Below are 23,518 nucleotides of genomic sequence, written 5' to 3' on the forward strand. Positions count from 1 at the left end.
GACCCAAGCAACTAAAACAGAATCATAATTCACCTAATTCATTTTATCGGATTGAGAAAGCACAGCCACGATAAATGTGTCCTGGTAGAACACGTTAGTTTTATCGAGAACAGTGGATGCCGCTTTGAATCAGCCACAAGTCAGGCATTCTGGCTCGAGCAACCGTAAGATAAAACGCAGGGTTTAACTTTCATTATATGTGTTAGCAACCCGGCTAGTAAGGTTGCTATCAGATGACTCTGTAATTTGCATTGTGTAGAACAATTCAACTTTGTGAATTGTTTGCTTTAACAACTTTTGTGTTTCTCAACACTGTATAAATGGCCATGTGTCCGTGACCTGTGTCGTCGAGAGGCAGCGACGATGATGTCCTCCGGAGGCAGTGTGCTCCTCAGAGCTGCTGTCACACTACTACCCAAACCCAGTTGGAGCCGAGGTGAACTTAATTATTTCCCCCTAAAAGTTTAACAAACAAATCTGAAAGGAAACCCTTACATTCTTTTCAACTTCAGTCTGTAAACAACAGTCCATAAGTAGTATAAGAGTGTCCCTCAAGTCTGGACACACGACGGAGATAAACGCAGATTTTCAAGAAATAAAATTTGCAACAGCTTTTTTAATTCAAGTGGAATACTAACAAATAATTCAATTCAATTCCCAGCACATGTGATGCAGTTTAATATGCTTAGCAAGATTCTTGTGAACATGATGCAATAATTTGACATTGCTGTCATTGTCTATCTACACAACAGTAAGTAAATACATTAGTGTTGGACTTAAATTAAATCTATCTCTGTTATTTATATCTATCCATTATCCCGGGCCCAAGGACCCCATGAGTAGCTGACGGGCCTCTTCTATAGCACACCAGTGATGGAACATTTAAATTCTGATTCCGATTGACTTTAATCAATATAAAATAACTATAAGGTGTTCTGTCCCTCCTTTTAGGATGTTTGTGGTGTCCATGCAGGAACATTTCTGTGAAACCAGGAGACCTGAAACCAAAGACGGTTCCCGCTCGCTACCTCGGCCAGCCAAGTCCTTTCACTCATCCGCACCTCATCAAACATGGTGACAATCACACAACCACTCGTAGTAAACTCATACATACTAAGTGGTATTATGGAAATCAGCAATACTGCAATCTAGCAACAAATATGTGGTTTTATTTCCGTTCAGTTTGTCGGTTGTGCTATTTGATTCTCAGGTGAAGTGACACCTGGCCTGAGCCAAACCGAATATGAACTCCGTCGCCACAGGCTGGCCTCACTCATCGAGGCCCACTCGGATAAACTCGGACCGTCTGCATCGTCCGGCACTCACGTGCTCGTTATTTTGTCCCATCCGACCCGCTACATGACTAATGACATACCGTATCCTTTCCACCAGAACCAGGTGGGCTCGCATTCTCAGTAATGTACAGTAGAACCTATAAAGTCCAAAGTTTGTCATCCTTTTGACATTCAACCCCTTGCAAAACTTTGCCCAGGATTTCCTCTACCTGTGTGGCATCTTGGAGCCTGACAGTGCTTTGGTCCTCCACGGGAAAGGACGACCAGACCAGGCCATTTTGTTTGTTCCTCGCAGAGACCCAGGCAGGGAGCTGTGGGATGGCCCGCGATCAGGGTTGGATGGAGCTGCTGCTTTGACTGGCATAGAGAGGGTTCATAGCACAGAAGAACTCGGTCTGGTGCTCAAAGCCCTTAAAGGTAAGTCGAGTGTGAAGATGTTGTTACACTTACACATTTCCATCGTCTCGAGTTTTCTTTCAAGAGAATGATCGATGGAATTGCAGTAGTAAAATAATACTAAAATATTTTGTTTACCACTGTAGGCTGAAAGTGCACTTGCCAACTGTAGGGGGAGCTCTGAACCAAAATGATAAATCTACCGTATTATCAACTAAATGAAGTGAAGGTGCTGATTTTTAATGATCCTGGAAAACTCCTTTCTACTGCCAGGCTCCACCCTGTGGTACGATCATTCTCATCCAGCCAACTCTCGACTCCACCAAGCACATGTCCATCCCGTCTTGCAGGCCGGGCCAATGCCACGCCCCCTAAGTCCACTCATTCATTCACTCAGGGCTTTTAAGAGTTCAGCGGAGGTGGCCCTCATGCAAGAAGCAGGTCGCATCACAGCGCAGGTTGGTGTCTAATTAAATGCAAATATGAATTGTAGTTGTGGGACGTGTCATAATTAGTCATTTCTTATGGTGTCCCACTTTTTATTCAGTTTCACTTCAATGCAATTTGCCTTTCAGGCTTTTAGGCGGACCATGGCTCTATCTCACGGGGAAGTGGATGAATCCGTACTCTTCGCTAAGGTAGCTCGGTAAACAAAAGCATTTTCGTTTAACGCTATGAGCTGTTAAGTCAGTAATGTAGCGATAAACAAGTTGATTGGAAAAGAGTTCCTCGCAATGTTGAAAAAATTCAAGGTTATCATTTCTCATTTAAATTGCAGTTTGATTTTGAGAACCGGGTCCATGGTGCAAATTTCCTGGCCTATCCGCCTGTGGTTGCCGGAGGGAATCGTGCCAATACTCTGCACTACATCAACAACAACCAAATCATTAAGGTAAACAGTGGAAACTTGCCATGCAGAGATGGTTGAAAAATGTCTGATGTGGCTTTCATTCACTCGGTGTGTCTTGATGCATTATAAATGAGGCCCCCAAGCTAATGCCAGCGAAAATGAGTAAAAAAAAAGAAACCTCGGAAAAGCTTCTTTGCAAAAAAGACAAGCAGATGACTCTAATATACTGTTAGCAAAATGAAATGATGAGACCAAATGAAGAGAAAAATCAAGACAAGACTGCGTTTGTGTTAGAGTGATTCGTATTCATTATGCACTTTATTATGTTTCATTATGTGTGCATGTATAATTCCTTGCATGGCGCTGTTCCCTCGCCGCTTAAAAAGATTGCAAATTGTATGAGTCAACTTTGTTACTCTTCCTCAGGATGGTGAAATGGTGCTCCTTGATGGCGGCTGTGAATATTTCGGTTATGTCAGTGATGTGACCCGAACGTGGCCAGTAAATGGAAAGTAAGTTGATCATCCCAAATAAAAAATAAAAATAAACATTTTGCCGTCGGTGACATTGCATTCTGCCTCCCCCCCCCCAACTCCCTTGTGCCAGATTTAGCGCTCCGCAGGCAGAACTTTACGAAGCCGTCCTGGAGGTCCAGCTCTCCTGTTTATCTCTGTGTTCGCCAGGTGTCAGTCTCGACCATATTTACAGCACCATGCTGGCCATGTTGGCAAGACAGCTCAAGCGTCTTGGCATCGTCAAGTACGTCGGTACCAGCGATGCTGATCTATTAAAGGTCAGGAAGATGTCACTTGTTAAAACTAATTTTCCATTTTAAAATATTCTTTGTTATCCTCTTCCCAGGCTGCAAGGCGGTACTGCCCTCATCATGTTGGACATTACTTGGGCATGGACGTCCATGACACTCCAGAACTGTCCCGCTCACAACCTTTACAGTCTGGAATGACCATCACCATAGAACCAGGTGACAATAGGAACTTCCTAGATTTTCTTTGAGATACCTAACAATTTAACCTACTTTGTGTTAGTTCTATGATTTAAAGTCACGCTTCTATTAAAGCTCTTGAAGTATCTGCTTTCATGTTCTCTCTTATCACAGGGTTGTATATTGGCGAGGAAAATGAGCAGGCCCCAAAGTGTTTCCGCGGCATGGGGATCAGGATCGAGGATGACGTACTGATCCGGGACAAGGGTGGGCCCTTAATTCTATCTGCTGATGCTCCAAAGACCATTGGTGATGTAGAGCGGGCCTGTGCCCAAAGGTAGGGCAGGAGGAGATGATGGTAGGCATTGAATTTTTGGACAGGGAGACTATATTTATATACAAGATATTCAAGCTTTTAACCATGTGAAATCTACTGCATTGTTTTGTCATGTCTTCCCATGAATCCTGCATTGTTGCACACACTTGTCAGAAAACTGCATGGTTGCTATAATTTCATAACTCATTCTAATCTACAGTGATTCACATGAAATGTGTAACGTGAACGTGTTAGGTGCTGCTAGGTAATCAAAATCAAAGGCCTGCAAGGGTAATAAGTGTTTTGCCAGATCTATTTTTTTAAGAAAATGATCTACATGTGTGTTTAAAAATGCTCTGGTGTCTCAAATAAAAAAAGTAGTTATGTTTTTTGTTTTTCCCCGTTGTGTCAAAGTATCAAAATGGATGTTGTGTTGACACTTTTGAACATTTTCTTCTTTTTTTTTTACACTTTTAACTTGACTAATGGCGCTTTATGTTTGAGCGTCGACCGAGCGTTTCCGGAGAATCCCGAACACATTCGAAGACTTCCTCCCACCATCCTCCCCTTCACGCCTAATGTTGCCGTACCTCCATCCCTCCCCCCGCATCAGAGGAGTAGAAACAACAAGCCGCCATTTTGTTTGTGCGGACTGACCGTCCGAGCGGAGGAGATAACCGAGGGAAGGAGTGACTCTGGCGACCGGTGACAGCCGCTCTGACAACCGCCGGCTGGAAAACAACCTGGCCAAATCCCGTCCGTGTTACACAGGGAGAAAAAGACGTCCCCGGGAAAGAGAAGGCGGCCGTGGCGAGGAAGCGGGAGTCGGTGATATATATATTTATATATGAGAAGGAAATACTCTGAAAAAATCCAAGGAAGGGGGTGTTTCGTGGAGCGAAGACGCGGAAGAGGGCTACATATCATAACGCACGGGGGAATTTGCGAAAAAAACAAAAAAAAACGGCTGCAGGAAAACATGAAAAATAATAATGCCTGCGTCGCGGAGGAAGGAAAGAGCCCACATAGACAATTATATAAATAAATTGGTGCCGGGCAGAAGGGAGAGGTGGAAAGAGAGACAAATTTAAAAAGAGGAGAAATTGTTAGGAGCAACGCAAAAGCGGAGCATTCTCCATCACAAAGAGTCAATGAGTTTTTTTAAGCCCCAAGTATTTCATGATCGTGATAGCGACGAGGACCTTTTTGCTTCAGAAATAGCGATCATTTACTTGAGCGAATCAATGTTTGTGACATCTCCGCAGCTCTCCTCCGGCTTCAGTTCCCCCCCCAGGATCTTGTAGTGGACAGGCAAAAACATCACCGAGTGCAGTGAGTGGCAATATAGATTTCTCCGGTTTTGCTTTTAAGCGTTTCTAACGAGAGTTAAACGATGGGAGATGCTCACCTCGCGCACAGATAAATGATCGTCTGTAAAAATCAAACGAGGCTAATTGGATCAATCTGACTGGTCGCTCATCGCCAATTAGCACCTTAGTTACCCTCCGAACTGTGCTAGCCACGAATAAAGTCTGGTTCAGAATCGCTTGCACCGTTTGTGATTTTTGCCAAGTTTCTTTTTGGTGTCGTTGCCCTTCGCCTGCATGCTGCAATAGGCACGATCGCGCCGAGGGGTTGCAAACCAGCAGATGTGCAATATGAGCCCGTTCTTGTGGAACCCAGTGCCTTGCATGATTCAAACACTCAAGTGCACAGATCAATCTCACGCATGACCATTTTAGTTTTCTCTGAGCGGACACTATTCTTATACGTCCTTGTGCAGCATTGTTCCCCTTCTTCGGGAGCAGCACTCCAAACCATTTCGCAACGCACCAGTTGATTGCCTTTTGAGAATTGGGAAATCTTGCCGCGATGTATGTCCAGCTGAGTGAAATTGGAAACGCAACTGAGGATTCACCCAGTGTTGCATGAGGAAAAACCTCGCTGGCAAAAGTGCTTATCGGGATTCCCGTTGGACTCCTCACCGGAGCGTTTCAAGCAGAACTACCGGATTGCTCCGCCACCATGGCGGATAAGACTTAGCAAGCGACGGAGGAAGGATCCTGGGACAATTGTGCGCAGCCCAGGCTACGTGCGCTTGTCAGCGGACCGCACGCCGACTCCACCTTCCCACCTCCTTCTGTTCAAATCTGCGAAGAAACAAACTATCCGCCAGGGGAGGGGGGCTGATCTCTGTACACAGGAATAAACCGAGAAGGAGAGCGGTGGAACAATTCAACATAGCCGTCTTCTCCCCTCCCGTCCCCCAAGCGGTGGGGGGACGATCGGAAGCAATTCGGATTAGAAAGCACAAATAAGGGGAACACGATTGCCCTTTGTGGATCTCGAACTTTTTTTCCTTTTTTGAATTTGTCAAAAATATGGCCGATAATGTCCTGGAGTCCGGCCCGCCTTCAGCCAAGAGGCCAAAGCTGTCCTCTCCAGCGCTCTCCGTGTCTGCAAGTGATGGAAACGGTATGTAGAGATTTCGTATCCATTTTGTTTGCGAGGAGACAATAACTTGAAAGTGTGCGTTTATTACTTTCTCATCTTGCAAACCTTGCAGAGTTGCACGAATTGATCGGACACAGATATAAACAACTTGTTCAGGGTGTGAGTGTGTTTCTTAGTCGATTTTAGGGGAAAGTGTGTTGCTAGAGAGCAAAGGCAAAGTGCAGCTGGCGGCACGATCAACTTTCTCCGAGTGATGTTTTGAAGCGTTAGCATCGGTGCGCTAACTAAGCTAGCGAGTGCGAGATCCACCTCCAAACAATGGGAGAGTAGAAGCACTCCAAATTGCCGTCAAAGTTCACTTTTTGCTTTAAAAGTGAACAAAAACGACGGACGTGACCAGGCGGGGATATGAAAAATATCACAATCGAAAAAAAAAACCGTGAACATACAAAACGCAGTTTATGAAACTGGTTTTTGGAGAAAGTGACGCTACAAGAATGGGCTAGCCGACGAGCTTGTTTTAAAAAAGAACTACTAGAGCCACCGGCCGGCTAGCTAAAAACATTGGCGTAGAATTGATCGATCAGCAGAACCACGCTTTTCCGTTGTAGCAATCACTACTGTTGGTCAAAGCTAGAGTAAATTTGGGATCCCTTAAATGTCCTCGACGTGTATTTTAGCTGCCATTACACTCGGGCTTAAGTGAACAATTGTAACGCAGCTAACCATTGTTCAATACTTGATTGAAGTTATGCGAAGCGTTCAAATCAATCACAAAATGTCGTCTTTTTTTTTAAATATGGCGCCGCGTTCTAAAGGAATTGTCGAGCATTTCCAAATTGTCCCATGTAAGTCGTAAGGCCAAGTGGTTTTCACTTTTGTTTTAGCGACAATGCCCCTTCTGCTTCTCCCTCCATTGTCTGCCAGCGCAGCGACAATGCTCCACTCCTTCCCCAAATAATCGATCGACACTTTTCTAAGCCATTTGCAATCCTCTCAATTTAATTGTGCTTTGAAATATTTTGAAATCAAATTATTCCACTATTTGACACGTAGACGTAATCAACTTTACGTCTGTTTAGACTTACTACGGAATAACTATACTTTTTGGACTTGTGGACCATATTAGCTATAATAATGCATCGATACTAAAACACAAGTTTTTCGCAATTTCAATTGATTGGGATCATTTCTACAACTTTTCTTACTCTTACAAAATAAAGTCACTTTTGCCACAAACTTTCCTCTAGTCTCCTATAAATTACATCTCTAAATAATCTGTACTTTAAAATCAACCGCGGTTTGATTTGCATCGTGAAAATTGAACTGAATTGATTTGGTGATATAATTACTCAAATAATGATTTTGTTTTTAAATACTTTAAATGATTTCAGTTTCTCGCCTGCTCTACTTTTGTGTAAGAGGAGAACCAATTTGTATAAACTTTTTCCTGTGGACTCTCACATTCATTCATTAGTTTTGAGCCACCATTCATAAAATAAAATATATAAGTAAAAATTCTCCTAATTCAATAAGCGATGAGGCAGAGACGGTCCAGAATTTGAAAATAATTAGTAATGAATATAAACATGTTTTCCCAAATGTGAGTCACCTCTATGCCACATGGAATATGAAATATTTATTTGATTGGTTTTCCGTTTAATCAGTCTGTCTTTATTTTACCGGCTTGTAATTTGTGACTTTGTTACTTGTAGATTTTGGTTCACTTTTTGACCTCGAGCACGACCTCCCGGACGAGCTCATCAGCTCCTCGGACCTGGGTCTGACCAATGGAGGAGACATCAACCAACTCCATACAAGTCTCGGAGGCATTGGTTTGGGAAGCCAGGATGCTGCTGCGAAACACAAACAGTTGTCCGAACTTTTGCGTACTGGTGGACCATCGCAGCAGGGTGGCCCCACTTCCAACAGTGCCGGACCAGGGGCTTCCATGGGCATACTGGGAGGTGTCAGCATCTCCCCCGGTGCACCTCAAGGCATGCCCCCTCAAGGCCAGCAGCAACAAACCGGACTAATGCAGCAGGTTGGGATGGTTGGAGGCTGGATGGGTGCCCAGAGAAGCACCAATGGACAGCAACAGCAAGGCTTGATGGCGGGTCACGTGATGAACGGCTCGTCGAGGATGGCTTACCCTGGCGGTGCTGGCATGGGTAACAGCAGTAATCTTCTAGCCGAAACACTACAGCAGCAGCAAGGTCAGCAAATGGGGTCCGGGGGTCAACCAGGGATACGACCGCAGCAACCAGGAGCACTGAACAAGGTAAGGGAACCGAAACATGAATGCCACGTACTTTAGTTCTTGGGAAAATGTTCACATTTCAAGATGTTGGTCGCAAGTCTGTGGTATGTCGGGGATGTGGTTTAGTTTGACTCCCATTGGCCCGTTGACCACTGTGCATCTCAATTTCCCACGGGTTGGAACATAAATCTGGAAATGAAAGTTATCAGAAGAACTTTAGGTGTGACAACAGTCAGCTCCATTTTTTTTTTCTGCAATTTCAATATGTTTAAATGCCGAAGAAACTTTCTGACCTTTGATTTAAAACGAGAATGATTCCCCTATTACTCGAATCCTTCATGGATTAGTTTTCCCATCTTTCCGATATCTGAGTTGTCTCCTCGCCTCCCACAGATGAATATGATTGCCAATGCGGGCCCCTATGGTGGTCCCTATGGTCCGTCTGCTGGCCAAGGGCTGTCTGGAGCAGGGCTGAGCCCACAACTCCAGAATAAAGCCGGAATGGCCAACAACATGGCCGGCCAGTTTAACATGGAAAAGAAGGTGACATCGGGTCAAGGCATGCCTGGAATGGTAAGAAGTATTTTTTTAAATTGATATCCTGGTCCAAGACGTGCATGCTTGATTGATCTGGCGGGCCCTTTTGAATTGTCTCTAAATATGAACAGTTGTTTGCCCCGATGTGTCAACCCTGAGATTGACAGTCGAGTGTGTTACCTCACCTCGAGAAAAGATGCACACTACTCAAACGCTCAGACAATTCGATTAAAGCTGAAAAGTGTATCATGATCCTGTCGGGTCAGAAAAAAAAAAGGGTGAATTTAATTACACTGTCAGGATTCGGTGATGGATTATATGCACGTCTTCATCCATGGAGGATATGCTTTGATTAAATCATTTGTAGTGTGTGAGGTGTTGGGGAGGAGAGGTTGCTTTTCATCAAAGTGAAGAAATGACCTGCTTGTTCTATCTCTTATTTCAAGATGCCTCAGCAGCAGCAACCTCCAGGCATCGCCAGCGTATCAGTCAGTGGAGCAGCAGCAGCAGCAGCGGCGGTGGGAGCGGCTCAGGTTGGACTGGGTGCTGTAGGGGCTGGTCCCTGCACAGCGCCCCCTACAGCAGACCCGGAGAAGCGTAAGCTTATTCAACAGCAGCTAGTCCTCTTGCTCCATGCGCACAAGTGCCAGCGAAGGGAGCAAGCAAACGGGGAAGTGAGGCAGTGCAACCTGCCTCATTGTCGCACCATGAAGAACGTACTTAACCACATGACTCATTGCCAGGCTGGCAAGTCCTGCCAGGGTGAGTTGATTGGAGCCAGTTGATCCTGAATTGTCAACCTTAAACTTTTTTTTTTTTTTTTGTCCTAGTGGCGCACTGTGCCTCATCAAGACAGATCATCTCTCATTGGAAGAATTGCACGCGGCAGGACTGTCCCGTGTGCCTGCCTTTGAAAAACGCTGGAGACAAGAGAAACCAGCAGTGTGAGTAGACGGACAGCACACGTGTATATTTTTGTTTCTCCAATCTCACCTTTTGTCCCCTTTTCATTTTTTTCCCCCCCTTCGCCACAGCTCTTGTCAGTAGTGCAGGACTCGGTTTGGTGAACTCTTTAGGTTCAGGAGTACCGGGTGGGCAGTCCAATAGCCCAAACTTGACCCCGCCCAATCAGATCGACCCCAGCTCTATAGAGAGGGCCTACGCTGCGCTTGGTCTTACCTATCAGGGCAACCAGATGCAACCACAGTCATCCCAACCCCAGAGCAACTTGCCAAACCAGGGGATACAAGGGCAAGCCGGATTGCGCAATCTGAATGTCATGGGTTAGTTCTGTTTATAACATTTTTCACATATTGTGCGACCTTGACTTGCGAGTAAATTGAGTTAACTCAAAGGCAAATTCTTTCAAAATTTCTACCCAGGAGGAAACTCAATGGGAGTGAATGGCGGAGTGCAGAGCCCGAACCACCAAGCGCCCCTGCTGCCAGACGCCATGTTGCAAAACAGTTTAAATGCACAGAGGTAAGGCGACTTGACATCGGCATCTTAAATCAAACCGCTTTTGCTTAATATACCAAATGTTGTCTTTGTTCGATTCCCCTCGGGACTTCACCATAGTTTAATGAATGATGGTGTGGGGAACCTTGGATCCATGCCTACTGCGGCTCCTCCTTCTGCAGCCATGAGGAAGTCTTGGCATGAAGACATCACGCAAGACCTGCGTAACCACCTCGTACACAAACTGTGAGTCTTCAGACCATTTAATCCATTTGTTGTCCATTCATTTTCCCCACCTCTCACTGGGTTGTACTTTTCTTTGGAAACCCACACATTTTCATTTCATATTAGATGATCAAAATATTTTCGACACTATCTGCCTGGTGTCACTTTTAGTTTTATTTTCTTTCAATTTGACTTCATTTTTTTTTTTTATGAACAGCGTACAAGCCATCTTTCCTACTCCTGACCCAGCTGCTCTGAAGGACCGGCGGATGGAAAATTTGGTGGCGTATGCTCGGAAAGTAGAGGGGGACATGTACGAGTCGGCTAACAGTCGGGTAAATACCAACAAACTTGTGTCCAATGAGCAAAACAAAAAAAAATCGTCATCAATTATTATTGATGCATCACTGGGTTGTAACATTCTCACGACTTTTCTCAAGGCGGAGTACTACCACCTCCTGGCAGAGAAGATCTACAAGATCCAAAAGGAGCTTGAGGAAAAGAGGAGGACACGTCTCCAAAAGCAGGCAATGGTCCCGGGGCAACCTAGCTTGGCCTCCTCAGGCTTCCCACAGGGGCCTCTCAGCCTGGGCCAGCCTCCCATGCCCCCTGGGCAACCTCCAAGTAAGGATACATAGCATTTTTACAATCCAATGTTGTTACTGATGTTTTCATCGTGTCAGATGGTCCTCACGCCGATCCATCCATGATTCGACCAGGAGGACCGAATCAGATGGCAAACAGGATGCAGAACCCAGCAGGTGTGTCTCTTCAACTTCCTGTTGAAACATTTCAAAGCATCTATGGACGTTGATGTATAGATGATCAAAAGATGATCTGACTCTAACATGCCAGCATATCTGCTTTTATTTATTTAGGAATGAACCAATTTGGCCAGCTGGGGATGCAGTCAGTGGGTCAAAGGTCGACACCGCCGCACACACTCAGTTCTCCGATGAACCAGGTCGGTATCCTGCATCTAGAATTTCAATGTCACATTTTAAGTAAATTATAAAATACACAAAAAGAAGTAGAGTGACAAATTCGACCTGTTCCATAAGGCAAAAACATAAGATGACATTTTATATTTAACTAAAATTTTCTTGGTGTTGTTTTTAGATGGGTATGGGATCCACAAGGATGGGTCAACCAAATGCCACGCAGTTACAGAACCAGTACCTCCCATCAGGCCAATTTCCCGGCTCCAGTCCTAGTCTTGGTTCTGGTCCTGTTGGTGTGAACCAGCCAGGATCACAAACTGCTGTGCCGCTGGTAAACATTCCTGGCCCCGAGATCATGAGATAGTAAACAAGAGAATCAAAGTCCTGAAATCATCCTGACCCTCTTCATCATCTTTGCAGAACCAGATGTCAACCCCGCCGTCGCTACCAGCCGGCAGCCCTTCAGCTCAGTCTGCTACCCCTGCCCCGGTCTCTGCACCCTCTGGTGGCTCTATGGGGGGGGCCGCCAATGTCTGTGGTGCAGGACCTCTGCCCAACATGCCTCCGTCCTCCACGTCAAATCAGCCCAACGCATTTCCTCACTGCCCACCCATCCGTACAAACTCCCCATCACCAGCGCGCAGCTTAACGCCTCAACCTCATCAGACGACGCCCACGTTACCTCGTTCTCAGACGCCGCAGCCGCAGACCCCGAGTACGCCCCAGCTGCCCCCTCAGAATCAACAGCAAGCGACTCAGCAAGGGCAGGTGGGGGGCTCTGAGAAGGTTCATCAGCTTCCACAGCAGACGCTTGGGGGGTCTACTACCTCAGGCCCCCAGGCAGCTCAGGCTTCTTTGGTGCCTACCCAGAATGCGCATGTGCCACTACAGCTGCCGCCAACGCCAGTGAGTACATTTCTGCCCCCCCTCCATTATTTGTCATCATTAGACCATCTCACCCTTTTTCTTTTTGGTCATTTTCTTTTCAGCAGCTGTCCCCTAAGCTCCCCGTAACAACGGACGGTCAGGTGTCTTCACCAGCCTCGGTCAGCAGCAGCGCTGATCCAAGTTCCCAGCTTGCCCACCAGGACGGTTCCACTCCCATCCAAGAGCATATCAAAATGGAAGTGAAGAAACAGGAGGAAGAAGAGGAAGAATCAGATGAAACCCAAGGAGAGGGCAAGTCTCTGGGCAAGACGGGCAAAGTTGAGCCTGACGAGAAAGCGGAGGAGAAGCATGAGGTAAAACTGTCGAATATATATATATATATTTTTTTAGCCATCGGTTTCTTACAGAGAAGAATAAATCATATCTCTATCCCAGATAAAGAAGGAGAATTTATCAGAAAATGGGTGTGAAGCGGAGGCCATGGATACATCTTCGTCCTCTGCGTCTTCCTCAGTGAAAACTGGGGAAGACAAAAAGCCAGAAGTGAAAAAAGAGCCCAAAGAGCAAGACGAGGCATCTGCAGGCTCCCCAGCCAACACTCAGAGCAAGAAGAAAAGTAAATTTCACAGTTCTTCTTTTCTTCCCCCCACTCTGCTGACAGACAGCAACAATTAATTCCATAAAAAAAAGAGAAATAATTGATTCTTAAATGCATTGTGGATATAGCCGCTGCTCTTTGTTCTCCTTCCAGTCTTTAAGCCAGAGGAGCTCCGTCAGGCTCTGATGCCCACCCTGGAGGCTTTGTACCGGCAGGACCCCGAGTCCCTCCCTTTCCGTCAGCCGGTGGACCCCCAGTTACTGGGAATACCCGTACGTATTCGAACTAGTAACAAAACTAACCTGGTAAGGGACTGCACTGGCTGCCATTTTGCTTCAACTCCTCTAAAAATGTAGTTTTTTTTTTTTGGTCATAATTTTCATCTTCTATCATTCCCCCCCATTGCTATCGAGTGTGTTTTATTGGCATAATTTGACCACAATGCCTTCACGCTTTCATTTCTGTTGCATGTCAAAGGTCAAGAAAACGAGATTTGGCTGTGACAAATATCTACGCCTCTGTAAATCAAAGCAATTACTCTTATGAACATTTGATTAATCCAAGCAAAAATTACGTGATGACTACAGTTACGTCGGAAACTAGTAGTTTTTAGTTGATACAATTTAACATGTTCCGAGCCTCCACTGAAGAAATGGTTTAAAGACAGTCAGCTTTCATAACACATTGGTTGATATGAAAGTCTTTTTTTAACGTTCATAAGCCAATTGCTTTTGTTTATCACATTTGATTCATTTCCCATTTCCAAAGTAGCCTTTCGTCAATCATTTGTGTGTTCCATCGCTTGCTTTCTAGTTCAGTTCCTCACCAGTAGCAGTGCGTTAGTAGGCAGTGTGTAGAGGCGGGGCACTAATTGATCATATTGACATTGTGTGTGTGCCTGAACCTGTCGGAAATTGTTTCATGTGAAATTGAGAAATATTCATTAGCAGGCACGACTGGATGACTTGAAACTGCCTCTCGAGTTCCATTTCAGTATTTCTTTTCAAATTAGTCTAATAGTAAAATTAGGAATGCATATCAATTGTCCAACAGGAACAAAATTTCCAAACGTCTATATTTGCCTCACCTCGGCGCAGTTGGCTTGACTTACCCCCCTTGATTTCACGCTGCTGGCGCTTTTAATCCCGTCCGCCATGTTGCTTAAAAAACGTAAAGCTTTTTGCCGTTTGCTCCGATCGGTCGGTTCTGAGTTTTGCACCCCGTTAACTTTAAGCAGCTGGGGCTCTGAGCCAGCTACTTTTTGAACAGAAGGATGCATGGAAAAAAAAAAAAAAAAAAATCCTTCTTCTGCAACCAACTTTTGCTATCAAGTCCGAATGAGCAGACTCATGGCTCTCAGCTGGTCCCAGTTCCCGACATAGGCATAGATGTATAGTCCAAGGTGCAAAGCGAAGATCTCGAGGGCCGAAGTTGTCATGTCTCTCTGTTTGCACACAAACCTTCTTTTCTGCAGTGCTCAACAACATTGTCCCCCCTGCACCCTCTTCTCTCCCTACTCTGGTCCAACTTCAATGCCCGACGTCGCTGATGATGGCGTTCTCGATCCCCATCTCCCCTCATCTCGGCCTCTTGGACATGCTCTCTCTTCTCACCCTCAATTTCTACCCCCCCTCCCTGATTTTTGAATCCGGACGACGCCTTTTCCGACCCAGGACTACTTTGACATCGTGAAGAACCCCATGGACCTGTCTACAGTCAAGCGGAAACTGGACACGGGGCAGTACCAAGAGCCGTGGCAGTATGTGGAAGATATCTGGCTGATGTTCAACAACGCCTGGTTGTACAACCGCAAGACATCCCGAGTGTACAAGTACTGCTCCAAGCTGGCCGAGGTCTTTGAGACTGAGATCGATCCTGTCATGCAGGGTCTCGGATATTGCTGTGGAAGGAAGGTGAGCAGACACAATTAAAAAAAAAAAATCACCCCAAAAATGTTTATGCACTGATAAATATGGGTGCCAATTTTTTTTTTTTTGTCTTTCTTGCTCTAGTTTGAGTTTTCCCCCCAAACTCTTTGCTGCTATGGAAAACAATTATGCACCATCCAGCGTGATGCTGCTTATTTTAGCTACCAGAACAGGTAAGGGCTGTCTGCTCATCGGACACACCTCCAAATAATATTTTAACAATGGAATTTTAAAACGGCTTTCCACACTACTAGTCAAATCAGCTCAACTTGTTTTTGTATTTTGCACACTAATAATACTTTCTGCCCTTTAGTATTATTGACGTGGTGGTACAATAACAAACGAGTTTTAATTTGGCCTCACCCTTGCCTCCATCTTCATCGTTAACCATTTAGATTTTCATTGTGTTGTCATTCATAAAGTGGGGCTCCTGATTGGTTGGTTACTAATTTGGCTTAGCATTTGTCAATAGTTGACCACTTGAATGAAGCAGCGGGGGCGGTAATTTTGCTCACCTGCCCGAGAGAGGGTTCCCACTTTATAAATAAACAAAGGATGATGGGTCTTTTTGTTGCTCAAGCGGAATATTTCTTCTCATCCACCCTCATGTTTTGGAGACTGAGCCCTCATGTTGCTGTAAAGTTGTTGTTTATCACTGAACGTCTGACGCTAATCTTTGCTTTGCCTTGGCTCTCTGTCCTCTGTTGGTTGTTGTCCACACTGTTCCTTCACCCCCCCTCCTCCTCCTCCCCAAAACGTCATTGTCCCTTTCTGTAACGATTTATTCCACGTCTTTTTTTTTTTTTAAATATTCATTTTGACCCCCTCCTCCCCTTCTCTCTCTCCCTCCCTTTTTTTAACGCTTGTGATGTCTGCATTGGCCTGCTTTGGTGTGACCAATCATCCACTCCAAAATTTACGCTCAAACTCAAAACCCCTGCCCACACAACCCTTCTGCATCACGATTGGCTGCTGGCGACGACCTTCCTTGCCCTCTGCCTCCTCCTGTGTGTACGCCCCCCGGCCTGCCCCGCCCTGCCCTGATTGGCGGCTGCTTCTCCGCGCCCTCTCTGTGATTGGCTGTGCTGATGGCGAACGGTGTAGTTCACCAAAATATGGGCTTCTTGCTGACAGGTACCACTTCTGTGAGAAGTGTTTCAACGAAATCCAGGGCGAGAGCGTCTCCCTGGGCGATGACCCTTCGCAGCCTCAAACGTGAGTTTCTCTCCTCAATTGTTTTTTTGTGAGGAACTTTGAATATTTGCTCAAGATGATTCTCACCGTCGGGTTTTCTGGTCTCTCCGGCAGGTCCATCAACAAAGACCAATTCCAGCGAAAAAAGAACGACACTCTTGATCCTGAGTTGTAAGTCCCTGTGTAACCTTTTAGAATTTCTGCAGATTTTTCATTCTATTCATAATAAATATTTCATAGCTAGTGGTAAAAAAGGATGAATTTTCATGGCGCTCCTAACTGATGCTATATTGTCCTCCATCTTTGCTCAGGCTTGTGGAATGTGGCGACTGCGGTCGTAAAATGCACCAGATCTGTGTTCTGCATCATGAAACCATTTGGCCCTCAGGGTGAGCAAATCTTATTTACGTGAATAATTAAATAACCCCGATTCTTGGATTTTGCATTTGTAAAACATTTTTTTTTTTTACCTCCTTCAATACAGCTTTGTCTGTAACAACTGTCTGAAGATGGCCAATAAGACACGGAAAGAGAACAAATATGCAGCTAAAAGTAAGGTTGAGAGAATTTCTAGTTGGAGAGAATTTGATCTAAATGAAAGTGCCGTTGTTTTCCAGGGCTTCCTCAGACCAAGCTGGGGAGCTTTCTGGAGTCGCGAGTGAACGATTACATCAAACGACAGAATTACATCGAGGCTGGCGAGGTCACCATTCGAGTGGTCCATGTCTCCGACAAGGTGGTTGAGGTCAAACCGGGCATGAAGTCCAGGTAGGATTGCACAAATGAACCCAGCTAGTCCCGTTGAGAGTTGTGTGAGAGAAAGCCAATGTAGAGAAAAAAAATAATGTTTTGCTCATCTTGGTCCCATTTTATTTTCATTTCCCAGGTTTGTGGACAGTGGAGAAATGTCCGAGTCCTTCCCATACCGGATGAAAGCCTTATTTGCATTTGAGGACATTGACGGAGCAGATGTGTGTTTTTTTGGAATGCACGTTCAAGAGTACGGCTCTGACTGCCCGCCCCCCAACCAGAGACGGGTGTATATCTCGTACCTGGACAGCGTTCACTTCTTCAAACCTCGACATCTCAGGACCCATGTCTATCATGAAATCTTACTTGGTTACCTGGAGTATGCGAAAAGGCTCGGGTAAGTCCAAACTGGATTCATTCAAGCATATTCTCAATGAGTAAATGTTCTCATGTCTTGCTTTAGGTACACAACAGGTCATATCTGGGCGTGTCCTCCAAGTGAGGGCGACGATTACATTTTCCATTGCCACCCGCCGGATCAGAAGATCCCCAAGCCCAAAAGGCTACAAGAGTGGTACAAGAGAATGCTGGACAAGGCGGTGTCTGAGCGCATAGTCCATGATTACAAGGTAAGACTTTTTATCTATCAATCTCAGTTACGATGAGCCCAAATGAAAAGATTAAATATGACAATTCCCCCCCCCCCCCCCCCCTCCCCCAGGATATCTTCAAACAGGCCACAGAGGACCGCCTGACCAGCGCGAAGGAGCTTCCGTACTTTGAGGGAGACTTCTGGCCCAACGTCCTGGAGGAGAGCATCAAGGAGCTGGAGCAGGAAGAGGAGGAGAGGAAGAGGGAGGAAAACAGTACCTGCAACGAGAGTACTGATGTAAGCGTAGGTCACGTGACGCAGCCAACACGTTTGTTTCCGACGAATGGCAATGATGGACTCGAATGTTCCCTAGGCCACGAAAGGAGACAGCAAAAATGCCAAAAAGAAGAACAATAAAAAGACCAGCAAGAACAAGAGCAGCATGAGCCGAGCCAACAAGAAGAAGCCGGGAATGCCCAACGTGTCCAATGACTTGTCCCAAAAACTCTATGCCACCATGGAGAAACATAAAGAGGTTTGCGCTACTGAATAATTTTTTCGTCTTGAATCCCTTTCGATCATTTTTCCTCTTTTAATTCTTTAGGTCTTCTTTGTCATCCGGCTCATCGCTGGCCCTACTGCCAACTCACTGCCCCCCATCAGTGACCCTGACTCCCTGATGGCCTGTGACCTAATGGATGGCCGTGACGCTTTCCTAACGTTGGCCAGGGACAAGCATCTGGAGTTCAGCTCTCTCAGGCGCTCCATGTGGAGTTCCATGTGTATGTTGGTGGAGCTCCATAACCAGAGCCAGGACCGGTTTGTCTACACTTGCAATGAGTGTAAGCACCACGTGGAGACGCGCTTCCATTGCACTGTTTGCGAGGTAAGAATTGTCATCATTCATGATTTGTATTCTTTATTCGATCCTTCTGAAATTCTGCTCATCACCATACTCTTCTCCATGTCTTCTTCAGGACTACGACTTGTGCATCACCTGCTATAACGCTAAAGGCCACGAGCACAAAATGGACAAGTTGGGACTTGGGCTGGATGACGACAGCAACAACCAAGCGGCGGCGTCCACCCAGAGTCCAGGAGACTCTCGGCGTCTGAGCATCCAGCGGTGCATCCAGTCGCTGGTCCACGCGTGCCAGTGCCGCAACGCCAACTGCTCGCTGCCGTCGTGCCAGAAGATGAAGCGTGTTGTTCAGCACACCAAAAGCTGCAAGCGCAAGACCAACGGCGGCTGTCCCATTTGCAAGCAGCTCATCGCTTTGTGCTGCTACCATGCCAAACACTGCCAGGAGAACAAATGTCCCGTTCCCTTCTGCCTCAACATAAAGCAAAAGCTCCGTCAGCAGCAACTCCAGCACCGGCTGCAACAGGCGCAGATGTTAAGACGGAGGATGGCCAGCATGCAGAGGGTGGGACAAGCCGCTGGGGCTCAACCAGGAGGGCCCGTTATGGGACTGCCGTCACCGGGCACGAATGGCATCACTGCGCCCAGCACGCCGACATCTGTGGGGACTCAACCTCCAACTCCTCAGACGCCGACTCAGACCATGCCCACCGCTCCGCAACAAGGATTGGGTCCAGGCCCCGGAGGTCAGCAAGTTCCTCAACCGAGTGGCATGCCTCTGCAGCAGCAACAGCTTCACCACCAGTTTCAGCAGATGCCAGGTGGAGGCAATGGGGGCATAATGAGCTCCCCTCAACATCAGCACCAGATGCTCTCGCAGGTCCAGCAGCAGCAGCAGCAGCAAGGTGGAGGAGGAAGCAACCATCAGGAACTCCACCAGCACTCCAACAACATGCCTGTGTTTGCTAGCAGGGCCCCAGGTTCTTCTCCCCTCCACCATTCCCAAGGGAAACCGGTTCTGGGATCTGCGACACCGCCTCGGCAACAACCCGGTTGCCCCGTCATGGTCGGGAATGTCGGGGCTCAACCTCTCAATCAGCTCCAAGGCCAGCCCGCTCTTCCACAGCAGCAGCAGCCTTCCGGCCCTCCGCCGGCCGCGGTCGAGATCGCATTGAAGATCCAGAGGGTCGCCGACGCCCAGAGGAAGATGGCTCTGCAGAGACAAGTGGCCGCGGGCCTGCTGCCTCCTCACCCCCACCAAGGGCAACAGATGGCTGTGGGACACCCAGGGCCTGGAGGGGCAGGAGGACCCCAGGTCATGCCACCTCAAAGCCAAGCCGCAATGCAGTCAGCTCGAGCCCACATGGAGCAGCAGCAGCAGCAGCAGCAGAGCGCTTCGGCTGGGATGATGGTTGGCACCGGTGGGCCCATGCTACAACATCAGCAGCAACAGCAAGGCAACGTTCCGCAGGGCCAGATCCCAGCTCAGGTTCAACTTCAGCAGCAGAGGATGGGCACTCCACTTCAAAACCCACAGCAGCAGCAACAACAATGGACAGGCCAGGGGATGCCACCCCAGCAGAGGCAGGCTCTGATGAACCAGATGGGGCATCAGGTTTTGATGGTAGCGCAGCAGCAGCAACAGCAGCAGCAACAACAACAGCAGCAGCAACAATTGCAGCAGCAGCAACTACAGCAGCAGCAGCAGCAGCAGCAGCAACAACAGCAACAACAACAACAGCAACAACAACAACAACAACAGCAGCAAGCTCAGAGCTCTACTGCCATGATGAATATGACGCAACAACAACAACAGCAGCAGGCGCAGCAGCAGCAGCAGCAAGGTGCCGCTGGAGCGATGCTCGCAGGAGCTGGGCCAGGAGCTGGCGCGGGTGGCAACATCACCCAGGCCGCCCTGCAGGATCTTTTACGCACTCTCCGCTCGCCCAGCTCGCCACTCCAGCAGCAACAAGTCCTCAACATCCTGCGCTCCAACCCTCAACTCATGGCTGCTTTTATCAAACAGAGGGCCTCGAAGTACAAAGGGGGCCCGGGAGGTCCCGGACCTACCGGGGGTCCTGTCGCTAATGTGATGGCGGGAGGGGGGCCGCAGGCGAACATGAATGCGACGGGCCAATCGGCGATGCATATGGGGGGCCAAGGAGGGGCCAATATGGCTACTATGGCTCAGCTACAGCAGCAGCAGCAGCAACAGCAAATTCAACAACAGCAGCAAATTCAACAACAGCAGCAAATTCAACAACAGCAGCAAATTCAACAACAACAGCAGCAAATTCAACAACAACAACAGCAAATTCAACAACAACAGCAAATCCAACAACAACAGCAAATTCAACAGCAGCAGCAGCAGCAGCAGCAGAGACCAGTCCTTGGTGGTCTGCAGCAGCAGCAGCAAATTGCAGCTCTCCAGCAGCAACAAGCTGCCGGAAGAGGTCTGCAGGGCCAGGGGCCACAAATGGCCAATCTGAACAATCCCCAATTTCGAGAGCTGCTCATGAGGAGACATCTTCAACAACAACAACAACTGCAGCAACAACAACAACAGCAGCAGCAGCAACAACAACAACAACAGCAGCAACAACAACAACAGCAGCAGCAGCAACCGCATCAACATCAACAGCAGATGGGGCTCAATCACGCTCAGTTTCAGCAGCCCCAGCCCCCACCGGGCCAGGGTTACATGGGCCAGCCTGGGATGCAGCCCCCAGTGGGACAGGGCCCCTCGGGAGGTCCTCAGCAGCCCGGAGGTCCCCCTAGCCAGCAGAGTCCGGGGTACCCCAGCTCGGCCCAGCAACAAGTCGCAGCTGCACTGCAGCAGCGGCTACAGCACCACCACCTCCAGATACAGCAGCAGAACGCCGTGACGGGCTTGCCCGGTGGCGATTCGGGGCCCGGTGGCGGCGTGGGACCCCCGCAGCCGCCCCAGGGTCCTCAGACGGCTCAAAACGGCCCCTCGTCCTCTCAGGCCCTCCTTCAGCAGGCCCTCCACCAGAGGCTGCTGCAACAACAGCAGCAACATCTCGGCACCGGGGGCTCGCCGGCGCAGCACAGCAATCCCATGAGCCCCCAGCAGCCCCCCCAGATGGCCCAGTCCCCCCACCCTCACCTGCAGGGTCAGACGCTGGCCAACCAGGTGCGCTCTCCCCAGCCGTCACCCAGACCCCAGTCGCAGCCACCGCACTCCAGCCCATCGCCGCGCATGCAGCCGCAGCCGTCCCCTCATCACATATCACCCCAGATGCAGACGGGCTCCCCTCACCCGGCCCACCTGAACCAGCACCACCCAGGCATGGTGGTCCCCCAGCAGCAGCCTTCGTCCCAGCAGCAGCAGCAGCAGCAGCAACAGAACTCTATGGAACAATTTGGCTCGGAGCAGAGTGCCATGTTATCTCAGCTGAGTGGGATGGCGGCTCTACATGGGCAGGGGGGCAACAGTCAGGACCCACTGGGCCAGAACATCAATCACAACCCTTTAGACATCATGTAGGAATTCTACTTCATGTGTCATGTCGAGCTTTGGAAAAGAAAAACAAAGCTCTGATCCTTCGCACAAACTGCACTCATCCAGGACAGTGTTATCTATCTATCTCTTTTTTTTTTTCTTTTTTTTTTAACTTAGCCTTTCTTTTCTTTTTTTTTTTTTTATATACACGTATAATTAAATGTTATTTAAAACGTTTTCAATACAGATGCATTGAGCTGAACTTCCTATGGGAGATGAACAATAAATCAAGCAGTCATTAAATAAATTAGAGTAAATGAATTGTAAGTTATTGCTGTTTAATATATTTTTTGCCAATTGTGGATAAAGGGGGGGGCGGATGTGCCGCACCCCCGCGTCTTGCAGAATACAGTGCGTGAAAGGTAATATTTTTGGAGGGTTAAGGGGGAAATGCCTTTTTAAGAAATGTTTTTAAGTATTCAAGAATTAGAGGAAGTGATATAATGCAAATAATCTTTTTTTTTTCCTTTTTTTAATTATTCGATTGTTTACCACCATTCAGTCTGTTTATTTTGCAGAGTGAAATTTGTATTATTTTTATTATTATTATTCATGTCAATCCAAACATGATGCATATCTTCTTTTTTTTTAATGTTTGGCTTTGCTTTATTTATTGTCTTCTTTTGTGGTGGGGGCGTGATGTACCTTGAGACTGCGCCGCATTTCCTATAGAAATCTATTTTTGTTATTGAAGGGGGTTAACGGATCTTTTTTTTTTCTTTTCACTTTTCATGTATTTAGTTGTATGTGCGAAAAAAATTCAGATGTCAGTGTTTTCTTGCAGTTTGTCAACAGTCTGCTGCTGTGAGTTTGACAAGTCGAGAGGACACGTTGTAACGGACATCCGCCATGCTGGAAGGGAACGTTCCCTCGCAAACATGCAGGCCCTCTCCCTCGAATGTGTGCGCGCTCCCTCCTTAAAAGACACTCAGCGTGGGAGACTTGGGGAGGGGGGCTGCATACCTGTGTGCCTGTAATCTATCGAGTACATCGGCTGGGATGCGAAACGTGAGCGTGATGGGCTCTTTGTATTTTTCTTTTTTTTTTGTTGTTGTTTCTTACAATTCTCCAGTTGGAGTCAAAAGGAGAATATCGATCCAAATGAACTGCGTTGCACAGAAAAGAGGAGAATGCAGGAGATATGAACAGTCATTCTCCATCTTTCTGCCTCGTCCCAGTTGCTGCTTCCCTTGGACTCCCCCCCCCCCCCCTCCTCCTCCTCCTCCTCCCCCCTCCCCTTCCCCAATTGCCTCTGCCAGGGGGAGAGTTGCTCTTTCCCAAAGTCCATCCTCTATCTTTCTGCTAAGAACTTTGGGAGTTTATTTAATATTTTTTACTGTACAAAGGAAAAACTGTGGACTCAAATACTGTTTTTATAATAAAATGAAAATGAACATTAGTGATGTAATTTGTGTATACTTATTTCATCAAAATATAGGTCATCAGCTTTAGTATTTGTTTTTCTCATGTCACTTTATTCATTTAATTCATAATATATTACATAAAAA

The 23,518-nt window shown here is 47.1% G+C and overlaps 2 protein-coding genes across 6 annotated transcripts; both read left to right on the forward strand.

Annotated features, from left to right (window-relative positions):
• Nucleotides 1-3: 3 nt before the first annotated feature.
• Nucleotides 4-4,188, forward strand: xpnpep3 (X-prolyl aminopeptidase 3, mitochondrial). 2 transcript variants are annotated; one of them, XM_061302870.1, is made up of 11 exons: nucleotides 4-436; nucleotides 952-1,074; nucleotides 1,211-1,398; nucleotides 1,493-1,712; nucleotides 1,965-2,149; nucleotides 2,267-2,329; nucleotides 2,470-2,583; nucleotides 2,968-3,053; nucleotides 3,148-3,300; nucleotides 3,403-3,523; nucleotides 3,659-3,798. In XM_061302870.1, exons 1-10 carry the CDS (start codon nucleotides 364-366, stop codon nucleotides 3,503-3,505), a joined length of 1,308 nt encoding a protein of 435 aa, XP_061158854.1. In that variant the 5' UTR covers nucleotides 4-363; the 3' UTR covers nucleotides 3,506-3,523; nucleotides 3,659-3,798. The 2 variants fall into 2 exon arrangements, with proteins under 2 accessions (XP_061158854.1, XP_061158853.1); XM_061302869.1 differs by having other exon boundaries at nucleotides 6-436; nucleotides 3,148-3,334; nucleotides 3,659-4,188.
• Nucleotides 4,189-4,285: 97 nt separating this feature from the next.
• ep300b (E1A binding protein p300 b) lies at nucleotides 4,286-23,409 on the forward strand. Of its 4 annotated transcripts, none has more exons than XM_061302818.1 (30): nucleotides 4,286-6,275; nucleotides 7,970-8,535; nucleotides 8,908-9,087; nucleotides 9,498-9,813; nucleotides 9,882-9,995; nucleotides 10,086-10,334; nucleotides 10,434-10,533; nucleotides 10,630-10,755; nucleotides 10,952-11,069; nucleotides 11,175-11,358; nucleotides 11,418-11,495; nucleotides 11,613-11,698; nucleotides 11,854-12,006; nucleotides 12,096-12,581; nucleotides 12,665-12,916; nucleotides 12,999-13,179; nucleotides 13,315-13,466; nucleotides 14,835-15,074; nucleotides 15,174-15,262; nucleotides 16,224-16,304; nucleotides 16,398-16,454; nucleotides 16,595-16,672; nucleotides 16,768-16,835; nucleotides 16,901-17,051; nucleotides 17,170-17,430; nucleotides 17,497-17,662; nucleotides 17,755-17,922; nucleotides 17,999-18,160; nucleotides 18,230-18,511; nucleotides 18,603-23,409. In XM_061302818.1, the coding sequence occupies exons 1-30, from the start codon at nucleotides 6,182-6,184 to the stop codon at nucleotides 21,993-21,995; spliced, it is 8,631 nt and encodes a 2,876-aa protein (XP_061158802.1). In that variant the 5' UTR covers nucleotides 4,286-6,181; the 3' UTR covers nucleotides 21,996-23,409. The 4 variants fall into 4 exon arrangements, with proteins under 4 accessions (XP_061158802.1, XP_061158803.1, XP_061158804.1 ...); XM_061302819.1 differs by having other exon boundaries at nucleotides 12,668-12,916; XM_061302820.1 differs by having other exon boundaries at nucleotides 4,287-6,275; nucleotides 13,315-13,433.
• The last annotated feature ends 109 nt before the right edge of the window (nucleotides 23,410-23,518 follow it).

This window comes from Syngnathus typhle, linkage group LG17 (genome assembly GCF_033458585.1).
Source record: "Syngnathus typhle isolate RoL2023-S1 ecotype Sweden linkage group LG17, RoL_Styp_1.0, whole genome shotgun sequence".
Classification (NCBI taxonomy): domain Eukaryota; kingdom Metazoa; phylum Chordata; class Actinopteri; order Syngnathiformes; family Syngnathidae; genus Syngnathus; species Syngnathus typhle.

Excerpts from the sequence above, each read along its gene's own strand:
- ep300b (XM_061302818.1), top strand. The coding sequence starts at position 6,182 with ATGGCCGATAATGTCCTGGAGTCCGGCCCGCCTTCAGCCAAGAGGCCA. Across the intron at positions 18,161-18,229 it reads CCATGGAGAAACATAAAGAG|GTCTTCTTTGTCATCCGGCT; the intron begins GTTTGCGCTACT and ends TTAATTCTTTAG. Across the intron at positions 18,512-18,602 it reads TCCATTGCACTGTTTGCGAG|GACTACGACTTGTGCATCAC; the intron begins GTAAGAATTGTC and ends TGTCTTCTTCAG.
- xpnpep3 (XM_061302869.1), top strand. The coding sequence starts at position 364 with ATGATGTCCTCCGGAGGCAGTGTGCTCCTCAGAGCTGCTGTCACACTA. Across the intron at positions 3,054-3,147 it reads ACGTGGCCAGTAAATGGAAA|ATTTAGCGCTCCGCAGGCAG; the intron begins GTAAGTTGATCA and ends CCCTTGTGCCAG. Across the intron at positions 3,335-3,402 it reads GCGATGCTGATCTATTAAAG|GCTGCAAGGCGGTACTGCCC; the intron begins GTCAGGAAGATG and ends TCCTCTTCCCAG.